General features: G+C 42.0%; 1 protein-coding gene across 5 annotated transcripts in view; it reads right to left on the bottom strand.

Moving 5' to 3' along the window:
- The window catches only part of tle2a (TLE family member 2, transcriptional corepressor a), a 41,261-nt gene extending 15,608 nt beyond the window's left edge, over window positions 1-25,653 (bottom strand). For 3 of the 5 annotated variants that reach the window (XM_056378343.1, XM_056378347.1, XM_056378348.1), the window contains exons 1-4: window positions 25,002-25,651; window positions 14,292-14,455; window positions 3,806-3,869; window positions 423-467 (exon numbers count right to left, since the gene is read on the bottom strand). In XM_056378343.1, the coding sequence (XP_056234318.1) occupies window positions 423-467; window positions 3,806-3,869; window positions 14,292-14,455; window positions 25,002-25,025 (297 nt within the window). In that variant the 5' untranslated portion in view covers window positions 25,026-25,651. Of the gene's footprint in view, window positions 1-422; window positions 468-3,805; window positions 3,870-14,291; window positions 14,456-25,001 lie in introns of all 5 variants that reach the window. The other 2 variants (XM_056378344.1, XM_056378346.1) reach the window with 2 other exon arrangements.
- Between the last annotated feature and the right edge of the window lie 1,186 nt (window positions 25,654-26,839).

The raw sequence follows: 26,839 nt of genomic DNA, 5'->3' as shown, positions 1-26,839 counted from the left end.
TCAGGGCAGAAGTGGGAGGGATGGATGGATGGACGGAGGGATAGCGGGAGGGAGCACAGAGGCAGCAACAGACAGGGATTTATGAGGGGCGAGAGGGGAGGCTGTTTTGGAGGCTCGGGTAAGGACAAAGTATTCTCATCTGTCTGTGGTGGAGAAATGAATTCTGTTTGTGGATCCTATTAACGCCTCCACAGCATAACGGTGCTATATAGGCCCATCAGACAGAAGACTGACATTACAGTGGCGCACACACACACACACACCTGAAAAAACATTATTAGGAGTAGAGCTAATGGGGGGCAAAAGAAAGGAGGCAGTGATAGTAATGCAAGAGAATAATGTAAAGCTTTAGGAGTATGAGGCAAGAGGGATGACAGGGTGAGAGAGAGAGATGCATACATACATATCTAGAGTTCACTCACCTGTTTGTGCATTTCAATGTTAAGGCCGTAGGACATCTCATAATACTGAAACACAGAGAACTTCAGTTAATAAACGATCTCGCATAAACCCAAATGAATGTTGAGTAAGTAAAGCTAGAGGGAGGTTTTTAACTAATTTGAATATTTATATACCATAGGAATGACTGACATGCACATTTTAAAAGACTAAATAAGGAAAGGAAGGAAGAGCTCAATGGCAATGTATTTTTAATTGAAACCCAATATACACTGTACATAAAATGAAAGAAAATCCGAATCTGAAAATCTTTACAAAAATTGAGGAATTGAATGGAAATGTTTAAAAGTTGAATCATTCGACCTGATGAAAAATAGCATGTTAAATTTAAGGTACATCATTTGTTAAACAGTTAGAATCATTAGAATCACGGCAGCTGAACATGAGGAAGTTTCCTATCTAGTTTAGTTTATCTACACAAAGATAAAATGGAGAACTGGTAAAAATGATTTTTAAAAAAACAGCACAGAAAAACTCTTGCCAACAAATCCCATGGAAAAAAAAGCCAAAACCAACCATCAATTACCAATTCCACATTGGGGTTGCCAGTAATACTCACTAGCGCACCAAATATGTATTAATCTGCAGCTAAAAATAGTTCCCAACAAATGCACTATTTACTCCTGTTTAATTAAAGTTTCCTAAAAACTACAGTGCTCAGTTGTTCAAGGATATTACTGGGTCTTTTTTTTTCCGTTTTTAGATGTGAAACTGTATCATTGTATCACCGTTTTTTAAAACATTATCATCCTCAGTGGTACTGAACAGGCCATAGGCAGGGAAGTCAGAAAGTATTAAAAACAGACAGATGGTATTGGTTTTGGTCTTTTCATGGGATTTGCTGAAAATAACAAAAATGTAAAATATTAAAAAAATACATAAAATACTAATTCTTTAAAAAAAAAAAATTAAAAAAACGTTATATTTACATAAAATAATATTGTCATGGTTTTTACACAGATAAATTCAACAGTGGTAGCTGTCAACCACTCACAAAACCATTTCCTGGGCTCCCGGCTTCAAACAGTGCCAGCCTGAGCATGTGCCCTCTGAAGTGCCCATATGTCCCTTAAAGCACATCGCCACTAGTTTCACCTTGACTCTGCTGAAAGTCAATGGCTCTAAAATGACCCTGAGGCACATTTTAGAAGCCAGAAACACAAAGTGAGGCAGGGAAATTGTCACTGGGCAGAAGAAGGTGAAAGACTATTGCAATAATCATGTCTAATGTGAGCTTTTTGACCCTATCTTTTATCTGAAAGTACAAGTAACTGAGGAATGCAAGAGGAGCTCTGTCTGTCTCTCTACCTTCAGAGATGGACGAGAAAGGCAAGCATTTTAAAGTCAGATGCTTCGAAAAGTGACAGGCTGACATTTGCTTTTCAGCGTGGCTGGTTGTGGAGAGAGGAGATTGGCAGTTGGGCAGCCATAACAGTCTGGCAGGATGGGAAAGGAGATGGCAGGGGTCCTCTCTCTCCAGACATCTTTTCTGGCAGTAAGCACGTGTGTGTGTGTGTGTGTGTGTGTGTGTGTGGCACAAGTCTGCAACTGTGTAGGCGTGTGTATCTATGCACTTTGTGTGCATGTTTCCCTCCGAGTCTGTGTGCTCTGAGCAACTGTGTGCGCGCTCCTGTTTCTGTGTGCCTCCATAAAAGACGCCTTTCCTGGCAGCTCTGCTTGGCAGTTGGTGTGCCAAGTTTCGCCTGTTGCTTAGCAACATCCAAACTCCCCCAAATCATCAGCCAAGAAAGGAGACCTGGCCTGTGCTTGATGCCAGCTACCCCCTCTCCCCATCACTAAAACTTCAATCCCCCCACCAGTCCCTGCTCTGTGCCAAGATTGCCACATAGCTCTTTTTTGGCATAACAGGTTCTGGGCAGCCTACACTCAGTCAGCTGTTTCTGTGTGCCTCTGATCACAGGTAAATCAAGGCTTGAGGTTTTCAGACTTAAAAAAAAAACAAAGACAGACAAGACAGACAAAGAGTTCTGGCCTTTTCTTTACCCAGAAAAAAAAGATTTGCTGATCATGTATCCTTTGTGTACATTCACAGAGAGTGCTGCTTCTCACTGCAGAGGAACAGAGCTCAGAAACACATTAATGATTCTGTGTTATATGTTGAGAAGAGAAAGTGTCTGAGCTTCATTTGTTTAAATGCACAAATTCTCACAAAGCATTCTGGAATTCAAACCACATGTTCACTTCTGAAACTTCCCATGCCCACAGTGATGAGATGAAAAAGCATCGAACTTATGGGACTATCTGCAATGAGTGGGAAAATCAAGCAGCAGTATCAGAGAACAGATCATGTGATCAGACAAACAGGGCAGTGCTGACAACCAGTGACACAGCAGTGGAACAATCACAAGTCTGAATTAGTCAGCGGGCTGCAACTACTCTTATGATTTTTTTTCATTTAATCATTATCATTAAATGGCATAAAATAATGACACCCATATATATATATATAATTACTCATTCTGTAAAAGACTGCAGTTGCTATACAAGCAAGTACTTAAACTATATCCTGATCTTAAGTTGTTGGCAAGAACCATCAGCAATGCAACTCACCTAGTGAAAGGTATACATTTAAAAAGAGTATAAAGTTATTCCTTTTATATTTTAATGTGACGCACTCTGTTTTGGCTTAAATTAAAATCAGAAAGAGGTATTTGAGTATAGATGCTCAGCTTAGGCATTGTAATTATCAACAGTTCCAATATGTTACCTCAGTTACATAACCAAAATGAAACTAAGTTCTGGATATATAAAAGAGGAATTTCAATACTTCTTTACATTTAATAAAAAGTCAAAGATCTAAAATGTTTATTGTTGTCTGAGCACAAGAGGCCAATAAACTGCTGAAATTTTGATTTGAAGAAGAGAATCAATTCGACCAGGCATTGGAAGCTAGTGTTCAGCAATTCAAAGTTTGATAGTCACTGTTACAAACACATTTGGTTTGGTACCAAAAGAGTATGAGGTTCAATGCACAGCCCTGAACAGATGGCCCAAGAGAACATATCTCAGCCACAAGAAGAAACACTCGCAAACACAAGCACAAGCCTGCACGTCTATGTAAGTGCTGTTTATTCCGCAGTCTTATAATATGTGTGTGTGTGTGTGTGTGTGTGTGTGTGTGTGTGTGTGTGTGTGTGTGTGTGTGTGTGTGTGTGTGTGTGGTAGCGTGTGTGGTCTTGTGTGTGGTTTTTGGTGGGTGTTGTTTGGCAGCTGTTAGCAGATGAAAGGGATTCAGCAGGCTTGGCACTGCACTTGTTGTGAGTGTGTGTGAGGAGACATGGCCTGTGTGTGTGTGTGTGTGTGTGTGTGTGTGTGTGTCTCTCACCATAACGTAGTGTCTCTGGATCTCAGTCTTCTCTGTAGCCAATTTCTCACACTCCAATTTCAAACTGCAACACAGAGAAGACAGGAACAAATAAAACAGGTTAGTTTTGATTTGTATCATATTCCAGATAAAAAAAAATACACAATGCAATTAACAACATGATGACAAATTACACCCTATTCTTCCCTCTCAAACCCCCCCCCCCTTTCTATCACACTCAGTGGGGGAGGAGGGAGCAGGGTGACTGGGGTGCTGACAGCCCATTATCACCTCAGAGCAGAGCAGAAATAGACAAAGTCATGCTCGAAGCCTGAAATCCAGCCAAAACTGCAGGCAGGCACATCCAAGGTGTCTCTCGCTCTCTCTGGACAATTTTCAAACTATCCATGTGCCCTCCACTCCTCATTTTGTTGCTTCCCCAATTACCAGCCAGTCTATCGGTCTTTAGATCTGTCTGACCATTCCCCCTTCTTTCACCTTCGACAGCACACGTTGTCAACTTTCATCGAAGTCTGAGTCTCGGCTTTAAGTGGGTTAAATGTGCCGGTTCTGTCTGAAGATATGTAATAAATCTGCCGTTTTCCTATTTTAACAATCACCTCTCTCAACTTATGTTCGGGACATGACCCATGCATGTTGCTCAGTGTGTGAGCAAGTAAGGCTATCACAGCTACAGCGAGGCCTGGTGTGGAAGCTCCTTCTCTCTCACACACACACACACACACACACCTCCAAGGTGATGGCAGCCAAACATTTCTCCCACGTGTCCCATATTTCTGTCTGTCCTCTGTGTCTGCTTGTCTCGCCTCGCACCTAAACCAGTCCCTTGTGTCCTCTAAAACTGGATAATGCCAATGGCTGAATTTTCACACACACACACACACACACACACACACTTCCATTTCTAAATGTTTTTAGGTCCAAGCATGCAAACACCTCCCTTGTTACCTCTGTAACTCTCTCTCCATTTCCTCCCCCTCTCTCTCACACAAACACTCACACAGAAATACACGACCTGCTGCACCTCCAACTCCCAACTCCCCCGCCCCTCCCCAGAGAGGTAGTATATTTTGGGCCCCCGGCAGTTTACGCTGACTTGTTTGCGGGCAGGAGATAGATTGATTTCGGGGGGGGGGGGGGGTATGTGCGCGGTGTGGTGAGGTGGGACGTTGCAGGTGGGTGAAGGGAAGGGGGTGGGGGTGGGGGGGTCATTTGGCAGAGGAAAATTAGAATATGATTAATACCGCAACATTACCCCCAGCCGCAACAGGTAATAACGTTCCCATCCGCTCCCCTTCTCCTGCACCGCGTGCACACACACACATAATTGACTCATTTATCATTGCCAGCCAGTTGAGAAGAAGAGGGACGAGGGAGAAGGAGAGAAGCAGGACGAAGAGTGGGAGAGGAAGGTGGTGGTGGTGGAGGGAGGGAATGAGGATTAAACCCCCCCCACCCCCACCCTATAGATTTTATTACAGTGGAATTGCCTCTCGGCAGAAGTCACTCACAGCTGGGCCGAGAACTAATGCGACTGTATGTGTGTTTGTGTGCACAGCCGCCAGCGTGTTCATCACAACATAAACTTGGGATGAGCCTGGAGAAGCACAGCAATGACTAGACACACACACACACACACACACACACACACACACACACACACACACACACACACACAGATCAGCACAGAGATTATTGGAGTGACTGGTGTGGAATTCCTGTGTTTAAAATGTGTTGTGATTATGGTTGAGATGTGATTATTAAAGATTTTTTTTCTACTGCAGTTTATCAGTTGATTTATCAATAAATCCTCTATAAAATATCGGAAAATAGTGACAATGTCCATCAAAATTTTCTAGAGCCAAAGGTCTTCAATTAGCTTTATCTGTCCAACCAGCAGTCCAAAAACCCAAACATTCATTTGATCTAAAGCAGAGAAAAGAAAAGGCAAAAACAAGAGAATGTTTGGCATTTTGTAGGAAAAATTACTTCAATAAATCAGTTATCAAAACTGTCCCCCGCCACTTTCGAGTCCAGCTGGGGACCTTTGCTGCATGTCATTCCCCATCTCTCTCACCTATCTAATGAAACCATTATGTGGCCAACAAAATACACAAAATGTTATGTATTACTAATGCACAAATACTAAGGTAGTTGATCAATTTTTAGTCACAATCCATTCAGACTAATCATTCCAACTCTAAACATGATGTTTGATGATAACTTGTGGATCATGAATGCAGGCCTACTGACACTATCAGGTCACTTTCAGAATATCCACAGCAGGTTTGGGCACCTTGTTGGTTTAAGGTGCAGAAATGAGCAACAGTCAGAGCCATGCTATTAAATACCACTTAAAGAGAGCCAGGAAAAAAATAAAAGTCTCTGTAATTGGCACAGCACTCCAGATATTGCACAATATTTACACAAGGTTGCATGGCAAATGTATACACATGCGCATACAGACACGCACACATACTTCTTTTGCTTACAGGAAAGACCCCAAGGTCGCACTTAGAAAGCAATAACCATTCCCCACAGAATGGACTTCAAGGAATGAAATGACTAGTGTGTGTGTGTGTGTGTGTGTGTGTGTGTGTGTGTGTGTGTGTGTTTTTCTATGGTTGTGTGGACATATTTTTGTTCAAAACATTGTTGTGAGGCCATTTTGGTTGGTCCTCACAACTTCAAATGGCTGTTTGAGGGTTAAAACTTGGTGTTAGGATTAAACCTATTGATTACATGTTGAGGTGAGGCATTTACTTGTGATAGTTGAGGTTAGGGTGAGGGGCTGGAGAATGCATTAGGTCAATGACTGTCCTCATAACAATAGATAGACCAGTGTGTGTGTGTGTGTGTGTGTGTGTGTGTGTGTGTGTGTGTGTGTGTGTGTGTGTGTGTGTGTGTGTACTGCCATTATGTGACTGTAGGAGCATAAAAGAGTTGGAGGAGGAAGAAAATGAGGGAGAGAGGGGAGGAGAGCGGTGAGCAGGAAGTGGGTATTTCATGTCGAAATGATTGCCTGTAATAATTAGTCTTTGGCTCAGCACCATTTACTGAGAGAGAGGGAGGGAGAGGTTTGGAGGATGGAGAGAAAGACACAGCAACACAGGGAGAAAACAGAGAAAGAACCAGCAAGGAAAAAAGAGATAGAACCCTGTGTGTGTGTGTGTGTGTGTGTGTGTGTGTGTGTATGTGTGTGTGTGTCTGTGTGTGTGTGAGAGAGAGAGAGAGAGAATGTGCGTGCCTCAGTGGGCTTGGTTCCTCCAATCTTTCACTGGCGGTGACAGGAGATAAGATGATCAGCCGAATGCGCTACAAATCTGCAGCCTGCCAGCCTTCAAACAGCTCTGTCAGTGCTGCAATGGTACTGAACACACACACACACACACACACCTAAATGCTTCCGTGCTCCAAGTGGTGTGTGTGTGTGTGTGTGTGTGTGTGTGTGTGTGTGTGTGTGTGTGTACTAATCCAACACATACTTACAGCCTTTACCTCATGTATGTAAAACGCACAAAAACAAAACACATACGCAGCACATATAGTATATATACCCACACATACACACTAAATAAACACAGGCTGGAACACACACGCTCTAACACGAGCCTACAGACAGTCAAGCGTCTCATTAAGATCCTGCACTTTGTAGAAATGTGCCGACTGCCTTTTTAGTCTCCATGTTTGAAACAGGCTACTGGATATTGTAAAAATGTCAACTCTTTCCCCTTCCGCCGTTTGTTTTTCTTAGCAATACTTTTACTTCCACTATTCCCCCATTGATTATTTTGCTAAAAGAACAAAGACATTTTTATATTTTTCTTTTCTATAAAACATTTGTCCGTCGCTTTTGGTTGTTTGAGAATATTTTTTAACTGTGTTCAGAGATAAAATTTAAGAGAACATTGATTTTCTTTCCACAAAAAAGGCATCAGTGTGAGCAGCAGGACAGCAAAAACAGAATCTCAAAAACAGGTTTGTGCTAGCTTATAAAATAATAATAATTATGTCATTTTTTTGCCTTGAAGATTAAATACAATATAATCAGCTAGATAATTGCTCTCTCGGGTAAACAGCAGAATTAGGGTGGTTATTGTAAAAGTGTTGGGCAAGTGACAACTCAAAAAGCCAATCAAGTTAAAAAGGAAAAAAGAAGTTCATCTCCTCCCTCCTCCTGTGTCTGTTCTAAAACAAATACACACTACAGCGTAGAGGAGATGAAGGTGTGAGATGAGGGCAGACTGGTTCTACCAATATAAAGGTTTTTATAACATGACATTGGGCTAGTATCTTTTCATACAAGTTATTTAAAATCTATGAAAAGCAGCAAATCATCGCATTTCAGAAGCTGGAAACACAGAATATTTAACAATTTGGCTTGATTAAGGACTTAACTGATTAATCAATCACCGAAATTGTTGTTGAATTAATTTGATATTGTTAACTACCTAAAATATTCAACGGCCTCATTGTTTCCGCTCTACAAATTTTATACATCCTGATGATCATCTTTATCGGCAACAAATTCAAATTCAGCAACAATATCAGATGGTTTCACCATTAGTTCAAAGCTTTGAGGCCATGCATCATTGTCTTGGCATCATTACTGACACAAATACAGACCTTGCAGCCAGTAAAGAAAACAAACACACATATAGACAATGATATGAGCTGTGTAGTTACTACACCAGTGTCAGGCCTTTACAGTGTCAGGACCATTTAGCCCCCCAGCCTCCAGGTATGTGACTGTTCACTTTACATCTCATTAACTATTGATCAACCTTTCCTCCCTGCTCCACTGGAAAAACCTTCAGCTCCTCTCACAGTCTTCCTCTCTTCAAACACGCACTCTCACTTGCAAACACACACACAGACACACACACACACACGGGACCCACCCAACTCACTTGAGTACTCTTTCATCATCTCTCAAGGGTGTGTGCAACAGCAAACACACAAACCTAGACACACACATACACCAAACAAAGCTGGGATCTTGTCGCACAATAGCAGACCAACCGTACTCCTCTCTGCTGCCAGACTCACTGTAAGGACCGGCCTTTCATAAATTTTTGACACACACACATACACAGAATTAGAAGAAGGAGAGGTTGTATCACACAATCCATCCCACAGATAAAACACACACATAACTATAAAAAAAACCCACAAACCATCAGCCCTCCTTAAAGCAAATATAATTTCATAATTTGGTGCGTGACAGACAGACGGTTAAACACAGAGGATTCCTGATTATTTTATCCTATTATATATACACACATGCAGCCTATCTGGTTGCATGCGCTGTTAAGATATATTCAAGTCAGACCAACACAGGAGGTCAGTGCATGTAATTCGACTCAGCTTTACAACCACCTTTACTGTAGTGTGTAGTTCAGACACTATTCAGCTTTGGTTTCTTTTAGAAATGAAATATGCCACAGGTCTGACTGTCAACACACTACGTACCACACGAACCCCGCAGCACGTCGACATGTTGCCATTTCTGAATAGAAACCATTAAGACAAGCTGTCCACTATGCTGAGGACTGAGGGAGGCCAGGGCTGTTTATTTTATTTTGAGATTTAATGCCAGCCCGACTCTGTGTTGCGCAAGCAGTAGTCTGGCTGTTCACACCAGAGTCGCATTTCTATGTCCCGGTCAAGAAGCGATTCTGCTCCTCTCTCCTTTTTTTCAATGACACGTAGAACTGATCTTTATAATAACCTCATGAATTTATAACCTAGAGCTTTTTGTGTGCTCCTTGAGAAGCGAGGTGGTGTGTTGATCTTCTTCTCTCCTCTGTGTGTGTGTGTGTGTGTGTGTGTGTGTGTGTTTGTCTGTCTCACTCCGTTTAGACCCTCCAGATCATTCTGGTCCACTTTAGCCCCTGTGTATTGGTATATTTTAACTCTTCTTTTTTTACCCGTCTATTCTAAATAGTACATTTTAATCTTGTCGATCAACAGTTAATGGTCAGTTAACGAGCATCTGCTATTGATCAGAAAAAAAAACAAAACCAAAAATTAACATCCTTAGTATAGAGATCCATAGAATTGGGTTCAAACTAATGATTTTTTTCATTATTGATGATTATATTCTTGGTTTATTGATTAATCATTTCGCCCATAAAACATCGTTAAACAGAGAAAAATGCTCCACACAGCTCATTGTCACTGACTGATTAAGTCATTTTATATTTCAGTGCTACTTTATGTATTTATATATTTACACGTTAAAAATTACAATTATAAAAAATCTGATATATACACATATCCTGTTTAGACATACTATCTAAACAAACAGCTTACCTACATATACCCGGATATTTAAACTCAAAAGTTTGTGCAGGAGACACAGGAAGCTAAAAGTTTAAAAGTAAACAAAGATGATGAATGATGGACAATATGTAACTTGTATTTTCCGCAAAACACTGCCTCTGTATCTAAATGAAAATGTAACCACATTACTGGAACAAAGTAAGATAAGTCAGACTGTCTAGTAGAAAACGAATGAATTAGTTTCGAAAGAAATTATGAAAAGTTTTAGATATCAGAGAGAGCTGATAGAAATTTTAATATATAAATGAACAATATATGTAACCACTGTGAATGGTGTGTGTGTGTGTGTGTGTGTGTGTGTGTGTGTGTCATTTAGGAAGGACTCTTAAGTGATGAATGACAGCATGTTAGTGGTGAGTGGAAAGTGTATCTTCCTCTACAAACCACACACACATCAGTCATAATAAAAGCATGCCTGCATTTGCCTGAAAGAGTGTGTGTAGAAAGAATTACAGTAATGAGAGCTCTGTGTCAGCAGCTCCTCCCGTCTCCCCTCGGTCTGCTGATTACAGCCTGTTTAGATAGTATGTACACACGCACACACGCACACACACACACAAAATCAGGGCCACTGACCCACCAATGACCCTTTAATTAATTAACCCTTCCCTTTCTTTAGCTTCCTCAGTAATCTTTCTCATCCCTTCATACCAACCACACACACACACACACACACACACCACCAAAACCAACAGGCGACACGCAAATTTAGAAAAGCACCCTGCCACCCACCTATCCATCCTCCCGCCCCCACACACACACACACACACACAGTTGCAGCTCATCAGCACTAATCCCTTCCCTCCGTCTCTTTCCTGCCGTCTAATCCAACATCTATCAGAATCCAGCCACCTTCTCTGCAGCCAAAATTCACAACTAAGCCCTGCTATTTCTAGACAACATCTATGTGTGTGAAGATAATTGGGGAGTCCCGTACATCGGTGCAACTGTGTGTTAAGGACATGCATCAGATTGGGAGTTTGTCTGAATGGGTCAGTGTGTTTGTGACCGTCTCTGTGGGAGTTCAGGTCATGTTTTCCCTGCAGGGTGAACACTGTAACAAATGGGTCTGATTATGTGAAGGTGCAGCCTGCAATCATATGTGGATCTTTGGTCCGACCTGTCTGCTGTTGGACTAAACAAGGCCACTGCTAATCCTTCTGGCTGCTATCTGTCTGGTCCTCTCCAAAACTGCTACCAAACTGACTTTTTTTTAGGGTTACATTTGATAAACAAACTGGCATCCTCTCAGTATTACACCATTATGGAAAGAGTCAAATGCTTTTATTTTGCTGCTCACGATGTTAAAGAATAGCCCCTGTTTTTACTAGATAATGTTTTTTTATGAGCTGAAAGTAGCATATGTCAAAAAACTTTCAGTAAATGCTAGTAACATAATAAACAACATTTCATTGTTATTTCAGATGCGTGTTGTGATTAAACATCACGTTAATACATTTGAAATACATTTAAAAATGACACCAGCATAGGACTGGGAAATATATTAATCAGAAGATTTGTCCAGTGTTGGCATATACACTCAGTTGCCACTTTAGCTAATGTCTAGCGTTTGTCGATATAAATGGGGTGGACAAAATATTAATATCACCCGTCAGTAACAGTGCAACACTATTCAATAGCAGTGCCACAAACGGCATCCTCTGAAAAGTTTAGTAATTTTTACTAAGACAAATTTGTGATTTTTGGTTTTATAAATAAGATTTACTTGAATTGAATCATAAACTTGGACTGTAACAGTTTGTAAGATAATGACAATATGATCACATCACAATGCCAATAAAAGTCTTACAATATTGGAGTATCACCCACATCTACATCTGTGTGCAATTTTTTTTTTTTTTTTTTTATAAATGGAAGAAGCTCAAAATGAGTTTGTTCAAAATCAAAAGGCAGCAGTGTTGATGTTGCGGTCTCTCTGAAACACAGCATGAGCAGCACTGGAAGCTGCAGATGGAATCACAAGCTCGCTCTGCCTGCTTATCGTGTTCTTAATCTCACCATTCATTTATTGTTTATCCCGCTCACTAGGTCTCAGTACCAGTGCTTGGCAAGAGGGTGATGCTCCAGGTGTTTTCTAACACAAGGTCTAATGTTGAACTGCTGCCAGAGGAGCTGATCAGGCCGTCTCAACCAACAAATCCAGGGGTGGGTGACTCATGTTCGCTGAATGGCTTGATTTGTCTGGGTCAGTGCTGCTCAAAAGTTTAGTTCACAGGGACACTGCAAATATTTTTTAGGTTTTTTTTTTTTTTTGTTTTTTTTTAAACTGTCAGTCTTATAACCTTGGGTTGCACTCTGAGTCGCCAAGAACACATGTTTAAAACCTTGCCCTTCAATGAGGCAAAATTAAATGTACATCAAGGTGAACAAGAACAAGAAGTGGCCAGTCTCACAGCTCCTAGTGTACTGCTGGATGGATGGATGAATGAATGAATGAGTGAGTGAGTGAGTGAGTGAGTGAGTGAGTGAGTGAGTGAGTGAGTGAGTGAGTGAGTGAGTGAGTGAGTGAGTGAGTGAGTGAGTCCCCTGATCTGGCAGTGGCATCACATCAGGAGACACTAGCACTTTTGTAATTTTAATTTTTAATGTAGGCTCTGGGTTAAAATAATCTGCACCCACACAATGCTATCTCTTTCCCAATTAATCCTATATTCTAAAGAAATTACAAGGTGTTGACCACAAATAGTCTCTCTCTGACCATTTTGGTCAAAATGTTTCAATTATTTGTGTTTGAATAATCATATCTGTGTAACCAAAATATTATCAAATTATTAGCCTCTAATCAAATTTACTAATACTGAAATTTTAAATAAATGTCCAATGACATTTAACCAGAGGTTAGACGAACCAAATGGCCAGCAGCCCAATATCTTTGACTGGTCATACTTTATACAGGATTATTGTTGTTGCATTTATCAGTACCAAGGTATATCTGATCATATATCTTCATACAGATTTAAGGTTCTACTTCTAAATCCTATTCAGGGGTAGACACAGAAGTACCTGTGTAAGTGAATGCAGCCATCCAAGTCTTTGGGGTTTTTGGACTTTGTGTTTTGAGCTTGTGACAAGCTGAACGGACAGAAAGATAAGGGGACACACACACACTCTGGCATTTGTGTGTATAGGCAGCAGTAGCCACAGGGGTTAGAGGGGCTGTGGATGTGTGTGTGGGGGTGGGGGGGCATACAAAAGAAGTTTGAAGAGGGACAGAAAGGGAGGGAGGGGAGATTCTGGCCAGCTGAATCAAAGCAGGATGAGAGAAGAGTGAGGGGGTGGGGACCCTGTGAAGGTGTGCCAAGAGAACAGAGAGGGGAGAAAGGGAGAGAGGGAGAGAGAGAGAGGGGGGGGAGAGAGAGAAAGGAGAGACAGAGAAGGCTGGGACTGCACAGCCAGCCCAAATCCCACATTCAAAAGGCATTCTGTGCACATTCCTGCACATCAAGCACACTATACAGTCATGCAAAAAGAGTAGCCTGCATATTTATTATATACATGAGGTAATGTATGCATACTTTTTTTTCCTGATGGGAAAAAACAGCACGCACATACATATATTTTGGGAATTGGTGGGTCAATGCTATATATGTTATCAAGAGTAGAATGGTCGAAACTTCCTCTATTTATATTTACACACACACACACAAACACACACACTCATAAGACAGTAAAGCAAGAAAGAACAAGAAAAACAATGCGTTGTCAGAAAACAACAAACAAAAAAAACACTCTGCAGTGATCAATCAAATCATGCAAGTGCAAATTCCAAGTGTAACTTTGTAATAGGAAGGGGATAATCCTCTCAGTCGTCCAGACGGAGCATAAGATGATTTTCACTGTCACAACTTTACAGAGTTGCAATTCCTGCCTCAAATTATAATAAACCGTGCAGTGTTTTTGCGTACTGATAAGCCTTCAAACTCATGGATCTATTGCTCAAAGTGGCCGTCCTGGATCATATTCATCTCATTTGAACCTGAAGCAACATGCCCACAGCAACATAGACCCTTGCATTTTTAAATTGTTCTGGTTTTGGTCTGAATGTCCAGGGACATTTGAGGGGAAACTCAAGCACACACACTACGAAAAAAAAAAAAGTAAACCCCACCCATACACCCACCTGTGGTACTGGGTCTGGAGGAACTGAAACTCCTCCTTAATGCGGTCCAAGGTTTCTGGGTAGGTTAGTTTCAGTGACTGGGGGGTCCCCGATGCCGCCGCCGCTGCTGCTGCTGCGGCTGCCACCACTGAGGCTGAGGACCCCGGGGGTGGCTGCAGAGGTGCCTGAGAAGAGAAGAGATAGCCAGCTTAGGGATTTGTCTGAGAAAAGACTTAAAATAACTACAAGTACAGGATAGTTGCCAAATACAAATATCCTTGACATTTGGTTTCAAAATTGTGACAACTACCTAGGTCAAGTGGCTGAGTAATTTTCTGTGTATCATGACTAATTTCATTTGGTAAAAGAAAAGCTTCGTCAAGCTATTCCTTCAAACGAAGGAGCTGCATCAACATTACAAAACAACCACAGGAAGCAAAGATCTACATGACCACCATATCTGTACATGCATGCCAGCATGCCCATGTGTAACTATTATGAGGGGCTGTCTATCATAGAGACACTGTCATCACCAGCAGAGCCAGATGTGAATGGGTCACCAACTTGGAGGGGAGGACAGAGAGGTACAAGAGCTTCTTAGCCAAATGAGCACACTTTGTTTAATTGCAAGTCTGAGTAGAAGAAAGAAATTAAAAAAAAAAAAAAAAAAAAAAAAATACAGCAATGGGAGGGACAAAAGCAGAGAAAAAGGACCCCATCGTGGCTGAAGACCCCTGCCAACCCCTGTGCTTACTCTCCCTTCTCTGCAGGGTCCAGAGCAATTAGGAGACTACAACCACAGGGGTAATGCTGCAAGACAGGCAGACAAAAGGGGGCTGAGAGCTGGACTAAGAGGGTGGTGGGGGCTGTCCGTCTGTCTGTCTGTTTGGCTCTCTGTCAAAATAACAGAGAGCCTGGGACAGCCAGCTCACAAGCTTCTCGATGGTCAAGTATGACAGTGAGGCTGAGTGATAGTAATATACCGTAATTTTCTTGCAGGAAGGCACTGTCTAGTTTTAATATGGTTGTGTTAGTCTTTTTTAGCCTGAGATAGGAGATATAAAGGAGGAGGGAAATTTTTATTGTGGGAGGACATAGTTTTGATGCCAAGTAGGGTTGCTCAATGATGCTCAATTATACAAGATACGTGTAAATATGTGTAAGAACTATATGTGGAGCAGACACTGTTAGGATCCAGCTTCTCTTTTCTTTCTTGAAATCCAACAAATTGCTAATGCAACTTCCCAACCACTGCTCAAAACTTTCTGAGTTTGCCCTGCAGAAATATTTTTTCCCTAGGAGGGTCGTGGAAAAGGGCAACTAATTTTTCTTGTATGTGCATCAGTCATGTAGCTTTGCTAGCCTTTGTCTTAGACATTCCTCTTAGCAGGTATCTTTATTGGACCATTTGCTGAAACAGAGTTTGTTTGTACATCATGAAAAACCAAGGCTAACCAGAATAGATGGTGAAATAAGAGCAAGGTTTTCTACCCATTTTTGTCAGTTCATATTTAACATATTGCTTCTATCCCCCTCCTAGTCCTGGACCTTTGCTTATCCTGTCCCTTCCATCTTTAGCATCGTAGAAGATATATCATAATAATTTCCTATGTCAGTTTCTACAGAGCTTCCATCCAAAGAGTCTTCCTGACTCACTTCCACTTTGGAAACGTCCAATCCCAAAAACTGCCCACCCTTCTAGCTAAACCAGCATATAAGCAGAGTTCAGTGACACTAGGTATGAGTATGTGGGCAGATCTGAATTCATTAATTTGGTTTAATAAAAAAAAGAAAACATCTCTCATCTCAATGTTCTACACATCAACAATGTTTGTCTCACATTAATGATGTTTAATTAACAACTTAATCACAACATCACTCAGCTCCAGTGCCAAAAACAATACAAGGGGGAAGTGTGTGAAAGATGTTGATGACAAGAGTAGAGTGAACCGGCACATGCAGTTCATATGTGTAAATATGTGTAAGGAAGAATGTATGTCTGTAAGAATGTATGTAAGTGTAGGCTGATAACTAACAGATATACTGAGGAGGAGCATGAGACGGAGCGTTTTAGCAGGTGAAACATTATTAGAAGGGAAAAAAGCAAATGCTGAGGAAAGGAGTGTGTGAAGAGAAACAGACAGAAGAGTTCAACAGAGAAGAGAGGTGGAAGGAAGAAAAGATAAGGGACACATAAGATGGGTGAGACTGGCAAGAGGGAAAGTCGAAAACATACAGATAATCTGTTTTGAAAGGAGATGGAAAAAAAAAAAAAGAAGAGAAAGGGTAAGAGAGAAAAGAATAAAGACAGGAAAGAAAAAAAGAAGATAGGAGAGGGGCTGTGGCCTCATTGTTCCTCTTTCTAACAAGCTGCTCTCAATCTGTCGGCCAGATCCCCCTCCTACAGCACAGACAGCCACACACACACACCCCTTTTCCTTTGCACACACAAACCCACCATTACGCACACTCATCCTCACAAAAATACACATACTCATTTTGTCAGTCTTGCTCACACACACACACTCCCCCTTTCTCACACAAAAACCCATGATTAAACACACACACACACACACTCTTGCTCCCCCCTCTTTCACACAACACACACACACAGAGCAATTACTCTTCACAGGGGGGGAAAAAAAGAGCACCAAGGCCATTTTATAGGAAGATGGAAGGAGAAAGAAAGAGAAGACCATCCTTCTTTTCACTCCTTTTTAAATTACTCCTTTTCCTCCCATTTCTTTTTAATACTTTTCAGGGATTTTCTTTTTTCTTTTTTTTTTCCCCAACACAGTCTCCAGAGTCTCCAGGGCAGGTGAGAGACGAGGCAGAGCCTTCAAATGGACGACACCAGAGTGAGCTGGTCTGTTTTTTAGTGATCAGAGGAAGAAGAGAATATTTGTTTTTAGCTGCAAGTAACCACAGTCTCTGTGCTGTCTCAGCCACTCAGGACCTTACGCACAACTCTAGTCTGCTGGTTAGGATTGTTGTTATGATGATTCACACCAGACTAGACTGGACGCACGAGACAGATGCTTGCCTTGAAACACAGGCAAAGCATAGATCTTACCCCAGCAGACATAACCTCTTTTTTAAATCCTCACATCTCCCATGAAACAGTGCTATTAATCTGTTCCAACTCCTGATCTGGCAAATAGCTGAGCAGGCTTTAAAGTGAGAGGTCAGGTCATTGAGCTGACCCGCTGACCTATGGGAATGGGTTTAAGCTGGAAGCCTCACCTGATAATCCCACGGTCAGTTATTCCCTCCCTCTCAGCCGTGTCCTGGCTCGAAAGCAAACAAGAGACATGCCGTCTGCCCTTGAACAAAGCTTACATAGACTGAAAATCGCTGTTACACAATTACAGGCTAGATCTTTCTGTGGCTCTTACAATCATTAAGGCAGGTTCTGTAATACTGAGAAAGGATTGCATGAGGTGGGCCGGCATGAGGAAGGAAAGCTTCTCTCTGATATGATTAGAGATCATCTGATTACTCAACTGTTTAGATAAATCAGTGGGGAGGTGTTACAGGCCCCCGAACAGCGCCGTGTTGTTACCAGCGCCGCTGTGATCCGTTCCATTCCAGAAAGCCGGCTGAGAAAGCCATCGGCTAACGTTAGGGGTTTAAGGCCTCCTATTGTACAAGCTCAATACGGAAACCCTAGATATGACCCTGTCTCATCAGATGTATAGGCACGCACACACATTCACACTAATCTCTCTCTTAGCCCAGGAAAGCCTAAGTCAATTGCAATGATTAAATGAGGACCTGATGATGAGGGGATGAGAGAGAGAGAGAGAGAGAGAGAGAGAGAGAGAGAGAGAGAGAGAGAGAGAGAGAGAGAGAGAGAGAGAGAGAGAGAGAGAGAGAGAGAGAGAGAGAGAGAATGAGTCATCTTTGGGGATAGAAATGATTTAAATCAAATCCCACATCCCTTCATTGGGATAGGATAGTGGAAACAATCCAGTAAGGCTGTTTTAAACATGCTAACTGCTGAGAAAAAGCTGAACACCAAACACAGCTCTGCAACATAACAGCTCAGGTTATATGCTCTACACACACATAATATCCAAGGTCACATGCAACAAAGCCCGCGAATGCAAAGACACATGAACAAATGCACAAACAAATAAATGCACATGAAAAATGGCACAAATTAAATTCTGACGTGAAGGGACCATTAACAGCGTGGCATTCCCTGAATGAACTCATTTCTGTTTTCATTTGAGTTACCTCTAATTACACCGCAAGCAACAAACCACTATGACCTCACATCCTTGCTCTAACCCCCCACCCTAAAAAAAAACATGCACGCACACACACACACACACGACTGCTACACGCCCACACATGCCCACTACAAACACTAAGTGGATGTGCGCACAACGCAGTTTTCCACAAGTATTTACAAGCACACATGTACTTTATTGTATTCACACATGACACAGCTCCTACGTCAATAACAATGGGAATCCACAAGACGCGTCTCAATCGTCGCTACCCACACTGAACACAGTGATACATAATTTGCTAATAGAAGTGTAATGGGACCATCGCAGTTAGGATGTGGCTGTGTCTGACCATAGGAATATTAGGTCTGCTTAAAAAGGAGTGCTACTGTGTCTTCTTCCTACGGCTGCAGGGGTTGAGGGGAGGGGCGGGTTTCTCCTGGATGACCTCTCACATTCTCCTTCCTTTCTCATGCAGTTTGAAAACTCCACTGCTACACTGCATGATGCATCAAAGAAAAAAGAGACATGATTGATGACACACAGCTCACACTACTTTGTAATGAGCGGTTGCCACATTTTTGTTTCTGTTCTGCCATTCTGTGTTCCTCATTACAAAACCTGAACAATGATTTGTGCCCCAGCTTTTGCCAGAGAATCTATTGTATATCAAAAGTGAACTGGCAGCAGAAATTAAAATTTGACATGAACATTTTGTCTGTTCACACAAAAAACAAGACTAAGAATCTATAGCCGCGCTAGCCACCGAGTCTGACATGACAATGCTAACACGCTGATGTTTAGCAGATAATATTTTCAGACTGTAATATGTACAACTGAGGCTGGTGGGAATATTAGTTTTACCAGCATAGTTGACATGACATTTTACTCATACGACATATCTCATCATGTCTCATGGTAGTGTTACACGAAATGTCAGTGGATCAACAAAGTCATTAGGATTCATCTTCTGGGTACCAAGAATGTCAACAAACAAACAAACACAAAAAAAATTTCATCTAAATCCGCCCAGTATTTGTTGAGATATTTCCGTCTGGACCAAAGTAGTGGAGCGACTGACCAGTCCGACTATCATTGCCATCCCTAGAGTATACTTTGCCAAAATGTTTAGATTATTATTATTATTTTTTTATTTGTTTAATCCGGGCTCCATCTCTCTCCTGTCTGTCTCCTTCAGCTGGGAGGATGCTGTACTGCTGCCTCCTTCATATAGCTCAGCCCATTAGTCAGGCCACTAATTACACTGCTTACCCACAGAGTCGATCATCAGAGTAAACACCCACCATGCTCTCCCTCTCTCTCTCATCAGACTACCACCAAGGATGCTGTGACAGCAGGTCTAACCCTGAGTAACATTTCTGAATGTGTGCATCTGTGTATGCACCCACACACACCTAAAAACACACACACCCATCTCTGAGGGGCATGAAACATGTCAATACACAGTCCTTTCTCAAAAGCTTTTGAAGTTAAAGCCCCTTATATCAAATTATTCAAACACGACTGTCAACATTCAGCAGTGATTTGCATTGTTAAAGCGGATTGCACTGGGGAAGGAAAGACACAGGTCGCCCCCCTCCCCCAAAAAATCTTACATTAAGTAGCTATCTGCTTGGTTCAGCGCTGGGAAACGTGCTCGTAATCTCTCAATGATTCCTGCACTTAGAGGGGAGGGGCTGCCAAGCACCTGTTTCATTAGTGCCACACATTTTTCTTACCCCCACCCTTCCTCATTCCTCTCTCCTTCCTCCCGCAAGCCCCGTTATTCAAATTTCCCTGCTGTCAGCCCACATTAGCGAAGCGCCACAGTTTGCCTGTCAGCTGGCTTAATTGCTGGAGGTGCCTTCTTTTATTAGGTAACCCCCTCAGCTCGTTTGTTCCTTCCACCGAGACGCACCTCCACAACAGCTTGTGTATGCCTGAGCTCCCTTCAGCCTCTTTTCCTTCATTTTCTTCTGCCTTTTCTTTTGCTCTCTCTCTCTCTCTCTCTCTCTTTCCATCTAATCGCTGGCTGAGCGTAGCAGGCGAGCTCCTGATCGATAGCCACACTCTCGCCACCGGACAACAGTGGTGATAAAGAGCTAAAAGCATGCTAGGACTTGGGAAGTGGAGACTTGCTTTATGCTAGCTCTGAAGATGAAGAGGAGAATGCCTCATCTCCGTCACTCATTCATATACTCTCCCCAAAACGGGAGGAAGTCAGGACAGGAAGATGAGGACTAGGTCGTTTAGCCACTATTCTCAGATAAAAAAGTGTATCTTTACAGATAGGTAAGATTTTTGACACCAAAAACAAGGATCTCTTCAAAAAAAAATATAAATGCATAACAAGAATGGAGAAAAAGGGGTTTTTCAAAAACTACTTTATATGGTTCTCAAGTTATCCAAGGCATCTGGTTATGATATGATCCAGGCTTAGTTTTGCGGTGCCCTCTGTTCAACATCTGACTGTTTGTCAGATAATAAACATTCAATCTGTAATATGGCGGCAATGCCAGGTTTGGTTTTGGATCGCATATTTGACCAAATTCATTTGATAGACAGACAATAATTCAACTTTGGAATTGCTTCTGTTTGTACAGTTTTTCTAAGTCCATTAGGACTGTGCAAGACAAAATGAGCTTTTCAAGATAGTCCATTGGGACTAACAACACCAACAGTCAAATATAAATTTTTTTTTTTTTTTTTTTTTAAAAAAAACATTCTTATCAAACGCAATTATTCGAGAGGAAAAATGATGGTGAACACGACCAACCTGTCAGTTATTAATAGTCTACAGCATGCTAAAACAGTGTGTGCATACAGTAAATACAGCAGCTCAAATCAAGTTAAACCAGGAATAGTCTCTGAAAAATCTAATGAATGTTTACAATGGACAGTCTGGTTACCAACCAAATCAGTGTTTAGTTAGATAATATGACAAAAAGCAGGACACATTACAAACCCGTCTGGTCGCTGTTTGCCATCATAGATTATGAAACGTTATCGTAACAGATATGAACAATGGGCAAAACCACAAAAATTAACCAAGGTTATCAATACCAATATTCAAATAAATACCCATTCAAACTCAAATATTGAAGGGAATGGGGAATAAGGCTGCGTTCACACCAACAGTCATGCTTCGTGAAAAAACACAGCCATTCATTTGAATGGAGGAAATGTGCTGACTTAGTGGGGGCCATTGAGGGGGTGAGGTCATCCAAAAATGATGCCATCACCTGGGCCAAAAAAAGATGAATCTTTTGCTGAAATGTCACTTCCACATTTGTCCAACTACACTTCCCAGGTCGCATTTCATTGTCACTGGTATATGAAACAACACGCCTTCACAAATGCACACCTTTGCTCTGTTTAAAGCAGGGCCTTTTGTCAGCATGCATGCCACCTAAGGATGTATTAACACAGACATTTGCCCTGCATTAAAATAACGCAAGCGGCTGTGTTGGTGGGGATGTGTTGTTTCATGTGCCAGTGACTCTGTTACAGAAAAAATGGAACCAGATTAAACTTTTTTGCTGCATGATGCTGCGTCCCTTTGGATGACCTCCCCTCAATGCCCCCTCCAGTGCAGTTTCCCCATTCAAATGAATGAGGAAAGGGTTTGTTTTTTCCCCACAGAGAGTAGGGTGTCTATCTGAACATGGCCTAACTAATCACCCCCAATAGTAGCCTCTTAAGAAACCCCTCCCCCAATCCACAGCTTTGTTAAGAAAATGGTTGGTAGAGGGCTGTTGGAAATACTATTACCAATCTTATTATGACCATTGAAGTTCCTTTGATTAATTCACAATATTTGTATCATCTTCTACAGAACAGGCCTACAGCTGAAATAGAAAGATCCTCAAAACTATGTTACCCTCTATCGCAAACAGATAGACCCTTTACTAGCACTTGTGAGGTATAGCTAACCTGCCAATATCGTCACAATTTTTCTCTTTCTAAATGTATATACTTTATGTCTTAATTTTGTGTCATTTCAAGCAGGTCAAATGTGTATATGTTAACATGGTTGGTATCATTACAGGCTAACAAAACAAACAATTAGTTTCTGAGTTGAATACAATTTTATATTCTGCTTTGATGTTTTGCTTTCTTCTTCTTACCCGTGTCTGTCTGTGTATAACCTGGTATGTTTCTGTCACTGTGGCAGATTTGAACGAACATCTACGAGAGCTATCCATGTCCGATACACGTCTCAGCTAGTCTACTGTATTTGGCATCAAGCCGAATCCCAAAATCATCGGGGCACATACAGGGACCTCAAGCATTTCCCAGAAACATTTTAAAGTCATGTAGTTTGGACACCAAAGCACCATTATATCTGTGCACATAATTAGATTTTTAGTGTCTGATGAGGAGAAAGTCACGATAAGTATGTACTGCATTGTACATATACTAGGTATGCAATTTTAACTTGTCTGTTGTGCTTTACGGCAGAGAAAGCATGCCATATGAATCTGTGTGCGCTCTACAAAAAGGTAAACAATCAAGCCTAGAAGAATATTTGAAACAGGTGATTACCACGTTCCTACTTTAAATGAGAATTCAGGAAAGAAGATCTGTGGTAAGAAGCTATAAACATGCAGTTTGAATTACTTGCAGATACTAACCACAAAGTCTCTTGTCCATGAACTGAAAATACACTTGAATGCGAAAAGGAGTGTAGGTTGTCGATGATTATGATTTGATAAGAGATAACTATATATTTTATAATAAATGGGCCACGTGTTTTTGTAATTTATGGGTCACATCCTTTGCAGCAGAGCAGTCTCCAGTGATGACAGGTTACTACCAGCCTTGCGTTTCAGAGATTAAACAGTTTGCTGGGTTGAGTGGCCCTTCACTCCGAGGTGCAAACAACAGCTACTGATTGGCAGAGACTTTCTGAGGACGGGTGCCTCACATGGTACTCTTGAGATCTGCGGAGGGTTGAAATGAAACAGGGCTGCTGGCCTAAACATTCCACCCAGACCCGCCGCAGTCTGCTCCTCTCACCCTGGGACGCCTGCCCATACATTAAGATGTGGTTTGGAGCTCTCACAGAAACACAGCGAGGAGAGGCTGGATGAGAGGGATTGGGTTTACAGTGCAAACCACAGACCCACAGTCTGCCTCCTGCCCTGCCTTCCTGCAGTCAACTATACTACATACACAGCTGCTGGTGTGTGTGTGATGTTTGTGTATGTGCTGTATGTTTGGGAAGCGGGGATTCTCAAGATCCCTTTATTGCTCAAAGGAAGTACAGGCTGAAATAGAAGTTACAATGCATGATGGTAGCGGAATTGAAGCATTATGCAAACACAAACCTTTCAAAAATGAAAGCAATGTGTCTTTATAGGTCTGAATGGATTTGCTAGAAGAATTAAAGTGGTGTACACACACATTCACACGAAGTTGTACTTCACAGTGTGCTTAATCTGGTTTCGATGCATGGCACATGAATGTCAAAACACTGTCAGGGGTGGGGTGCAGGGTGGCATGGCTGAGGGATGTAGATGAGGGTTAGGCAAATGAGCAGGTCTTAATTGATACTTCACACAGCTGGAGGACCAGTGTTTATGTATTTCAGTCCGCTCAAAAGCTCTCCACCTAACTCGACTAAAACAAATTAAAGCCATGCAGCACAAATTTCGCTCCTAACCAAGCAGAGATCTGTCTCAGAACGCAGACAGCATGGCAGTTTCTTTTTCATTTTCATTTTTACAGCCACATTAGTAAGCATTAGGAAGACTTTTGGCAATTGCGGTTAGCTTTTTGAAAAGGAACACCTCCTAGTTTTATCCATCACATCAGTGAATTCAGGGGCATGAATCACCCTTGGTATGATTAAAAAGAAATAAAAAGCAAACGCAGATTTAAAAAAAAACAAAAAAAACAATGAGTGGCACTTGAGAGGGGCAGACCATTGAGTGATGGTGTCAACAAGCCAAGCTGACTCACTTCCCCTCCTCACAGCCCGTGAGGAGGGACAAACAAATACACACTTCATCATCTGGGTCAACTCCACAATAGTATGGAGATAGTAGGAAGCTCCATGTTTCTAACCTGGTGGTGGTGGCCACCAAGGACATTAGATTCACACACAAAGACACTCAGCAAAGTTGAACGTTGTTTTTTTAATTTGGGGGGGGGGGGGCTTTGCCTCACTAAACCCCTACTAACAACAATCTGCCTGACCTTCATAATACAAAGATGACACCAGGCGTTAATATAAAGACAAGAGAGATATAGTGCTGCATATAACAGCCTATGGAGTACCATATATCCCCTACAAAGGAGTCCCCGGAAATACATTGTAAGAATGACAAAGACAAACAATTTCGGCTTGCACTTTCTCATTGAGGCTCAATAAGGTTGAAAAACAACCTGGCGTTAATGAAAGACACGTTGTATGTGATGGTGGTTCCGGGTAGAAGACAATAACGTCGCTAAATGCGTGTACACTGTTACATAGTTAGCGTAGCCTACTTACCGGTGGTCGGTTTTGAGGAAACATTGTAGCCGCCGACTTGTGCGCCTCCGTGTGCGGTTTTTTTTGTCCTTCTTCTTTCTCCCTTTTGGGGCGGAAAGCTTCGTCGAGAAATACGAGCAGCCAATGTACTATTGTTGGTCTCAGAGAGGCATTTGGCCCGGTTTCAAAGGTAATGGCAAAGCTAGTCTCGGCTCGCTCATTCCTTGCTTCAAGACTCCTTTGTTCTGGGTTATATCTCCAACCCCACACCACCGCACCGCACTCGACGTGTAGTAAGGACTGGGGAGAGGAGAGGAGAAACACCCGGTCCAGGGGAGCTCTCTTCTAAGTCCTCAACTTTGCGCTTCCAGCAATTACAATATCGCAATTGGTTTCCCTCTCCGATATATTTTCGCCGTCTGTAGCATAAAGGCCAGAGGTGGGGGGGAATGTGGTTTGCCTGTGGCTTCGGAGACGGACACACCACCAGCACATTCAATGCAGCCGCAGCCTCTTTTGTCTCGCTCGTTGGCCTGCACTCTTTTCACACAACACTCCCAGTCCCTCACTTCTGTCACTCCCCCCTTCTCTGATCCTCAATGGGACATAACATATGAGTAGCTTTCTTTAAGGAGTGGGGGGAGACCTAAAGACACGGTTTACTGCTCCCTTCCACACACACAAACACACACAAAAATTGTCTTATCAAAATTAATAATAACCTGCCGGTTTGGAATCGTTCCTTTTACAGAAAAAAATATTTTGTCCCGCATAAGTTATAAACACTGGGCAAATCAGAAACGTCGAGCATTCACACAACGCTGTTCTTCAAATACCCTGATGATATTTGCAAAGAAACCTTTGCTGGTTTTCTTCTCGTGTTAGTGTTGCATTGTAATTAGTTTCATCCGCTTATTGCCATGTAATTGAAAATCTATCCACACAATTAGGACATTTTAATTTTATAAAAACTGCAAAAATGTTCTTTAGAAAGGAGAGGTTCAGAGGAATTGTTCAGTGATTGAATGAAATCTCCACGTGGGGCTCGGCCTCAGCACAGTAAACACTGGTAAAATGAGCCAATGAGTATTGAGAACACCCACGTGGGCTAAGATGACCGGTTGCTGATTGGAGGGTATAGGTAGCACAATGCTCCTCACGTCAATCAAGCAGGCTACAACCGCTCAGTGAGGTTAACCCTTTCCTGGGAACAGGGAGTGATTGAGGAGTTGTGTGGTGGATGTATCAGGATTCAGTGGTTTTCCTTTTTCTTCCCACAAACCGTCAATGCATTCAGAAATCTCACATTTCCCCCATTTTGTCCTTGTCCATGTGGAAATAAATAGACTTTGCTCTAACATCTGCATCACCCTTTTCATTCCTAGATGTCAAAAATTAATCATGACCACAGGGAACTGACCAAACATGAAAAGACCAAATGGATCTAAATCAGAGCCCAAGAGGGCATCAGAACCCTGCAGAAATACACCAGTGATAATGCTGCAACGCTTGCATGGCCACATATTGAATATGCGTATTGTTGTTACCTGGAAAAGGAGAATTATTGTGGAGAAGAAGGGAGAAATGGTTGAAAAATTGGTATTCTGGTGGCACGACCCCTTTAGCGGGGCTCATAATTAGAGAGAGAGATATTGAAAAAGCAATTTCTGACAGTGGAAATCACAACCTGCCAGAGGTGGAGTTGGAAAATATAGATGGGTGTGTGTTTGTGTGAGTATATATATGTGTGTGTTTGTGTGTGTGTGTCTGTGTGTGTGTGTGTGTGTGTGTGTGAGAAAGAGACAGAGAGAGGAAAGGCAGAGGGGGAGGCAGGGAGAGAGGGAGGGAGGGAGGGAGGG

This window comes from Seriola aureovittata, chromosome 6 (genome assembly GCF_021018895.1).
Source record: "Seriola aureovittata isolate HTS-2021-v1 ecotype China chromosome 6, ASM2101889v1, whole genome shotgun sequence".
Taxonomy (NCBI): domain Eukaryota; kingdom Metazoa; phylum Chordata; class Actinopteri; order Carangiformes; family Carangidae; genus Seriola; species Seriola aureovittata.
Note: the sequence above shows the minus strand (reverse complement) of the source record. Positions and strands in the feature narration are given on the sequence as shown.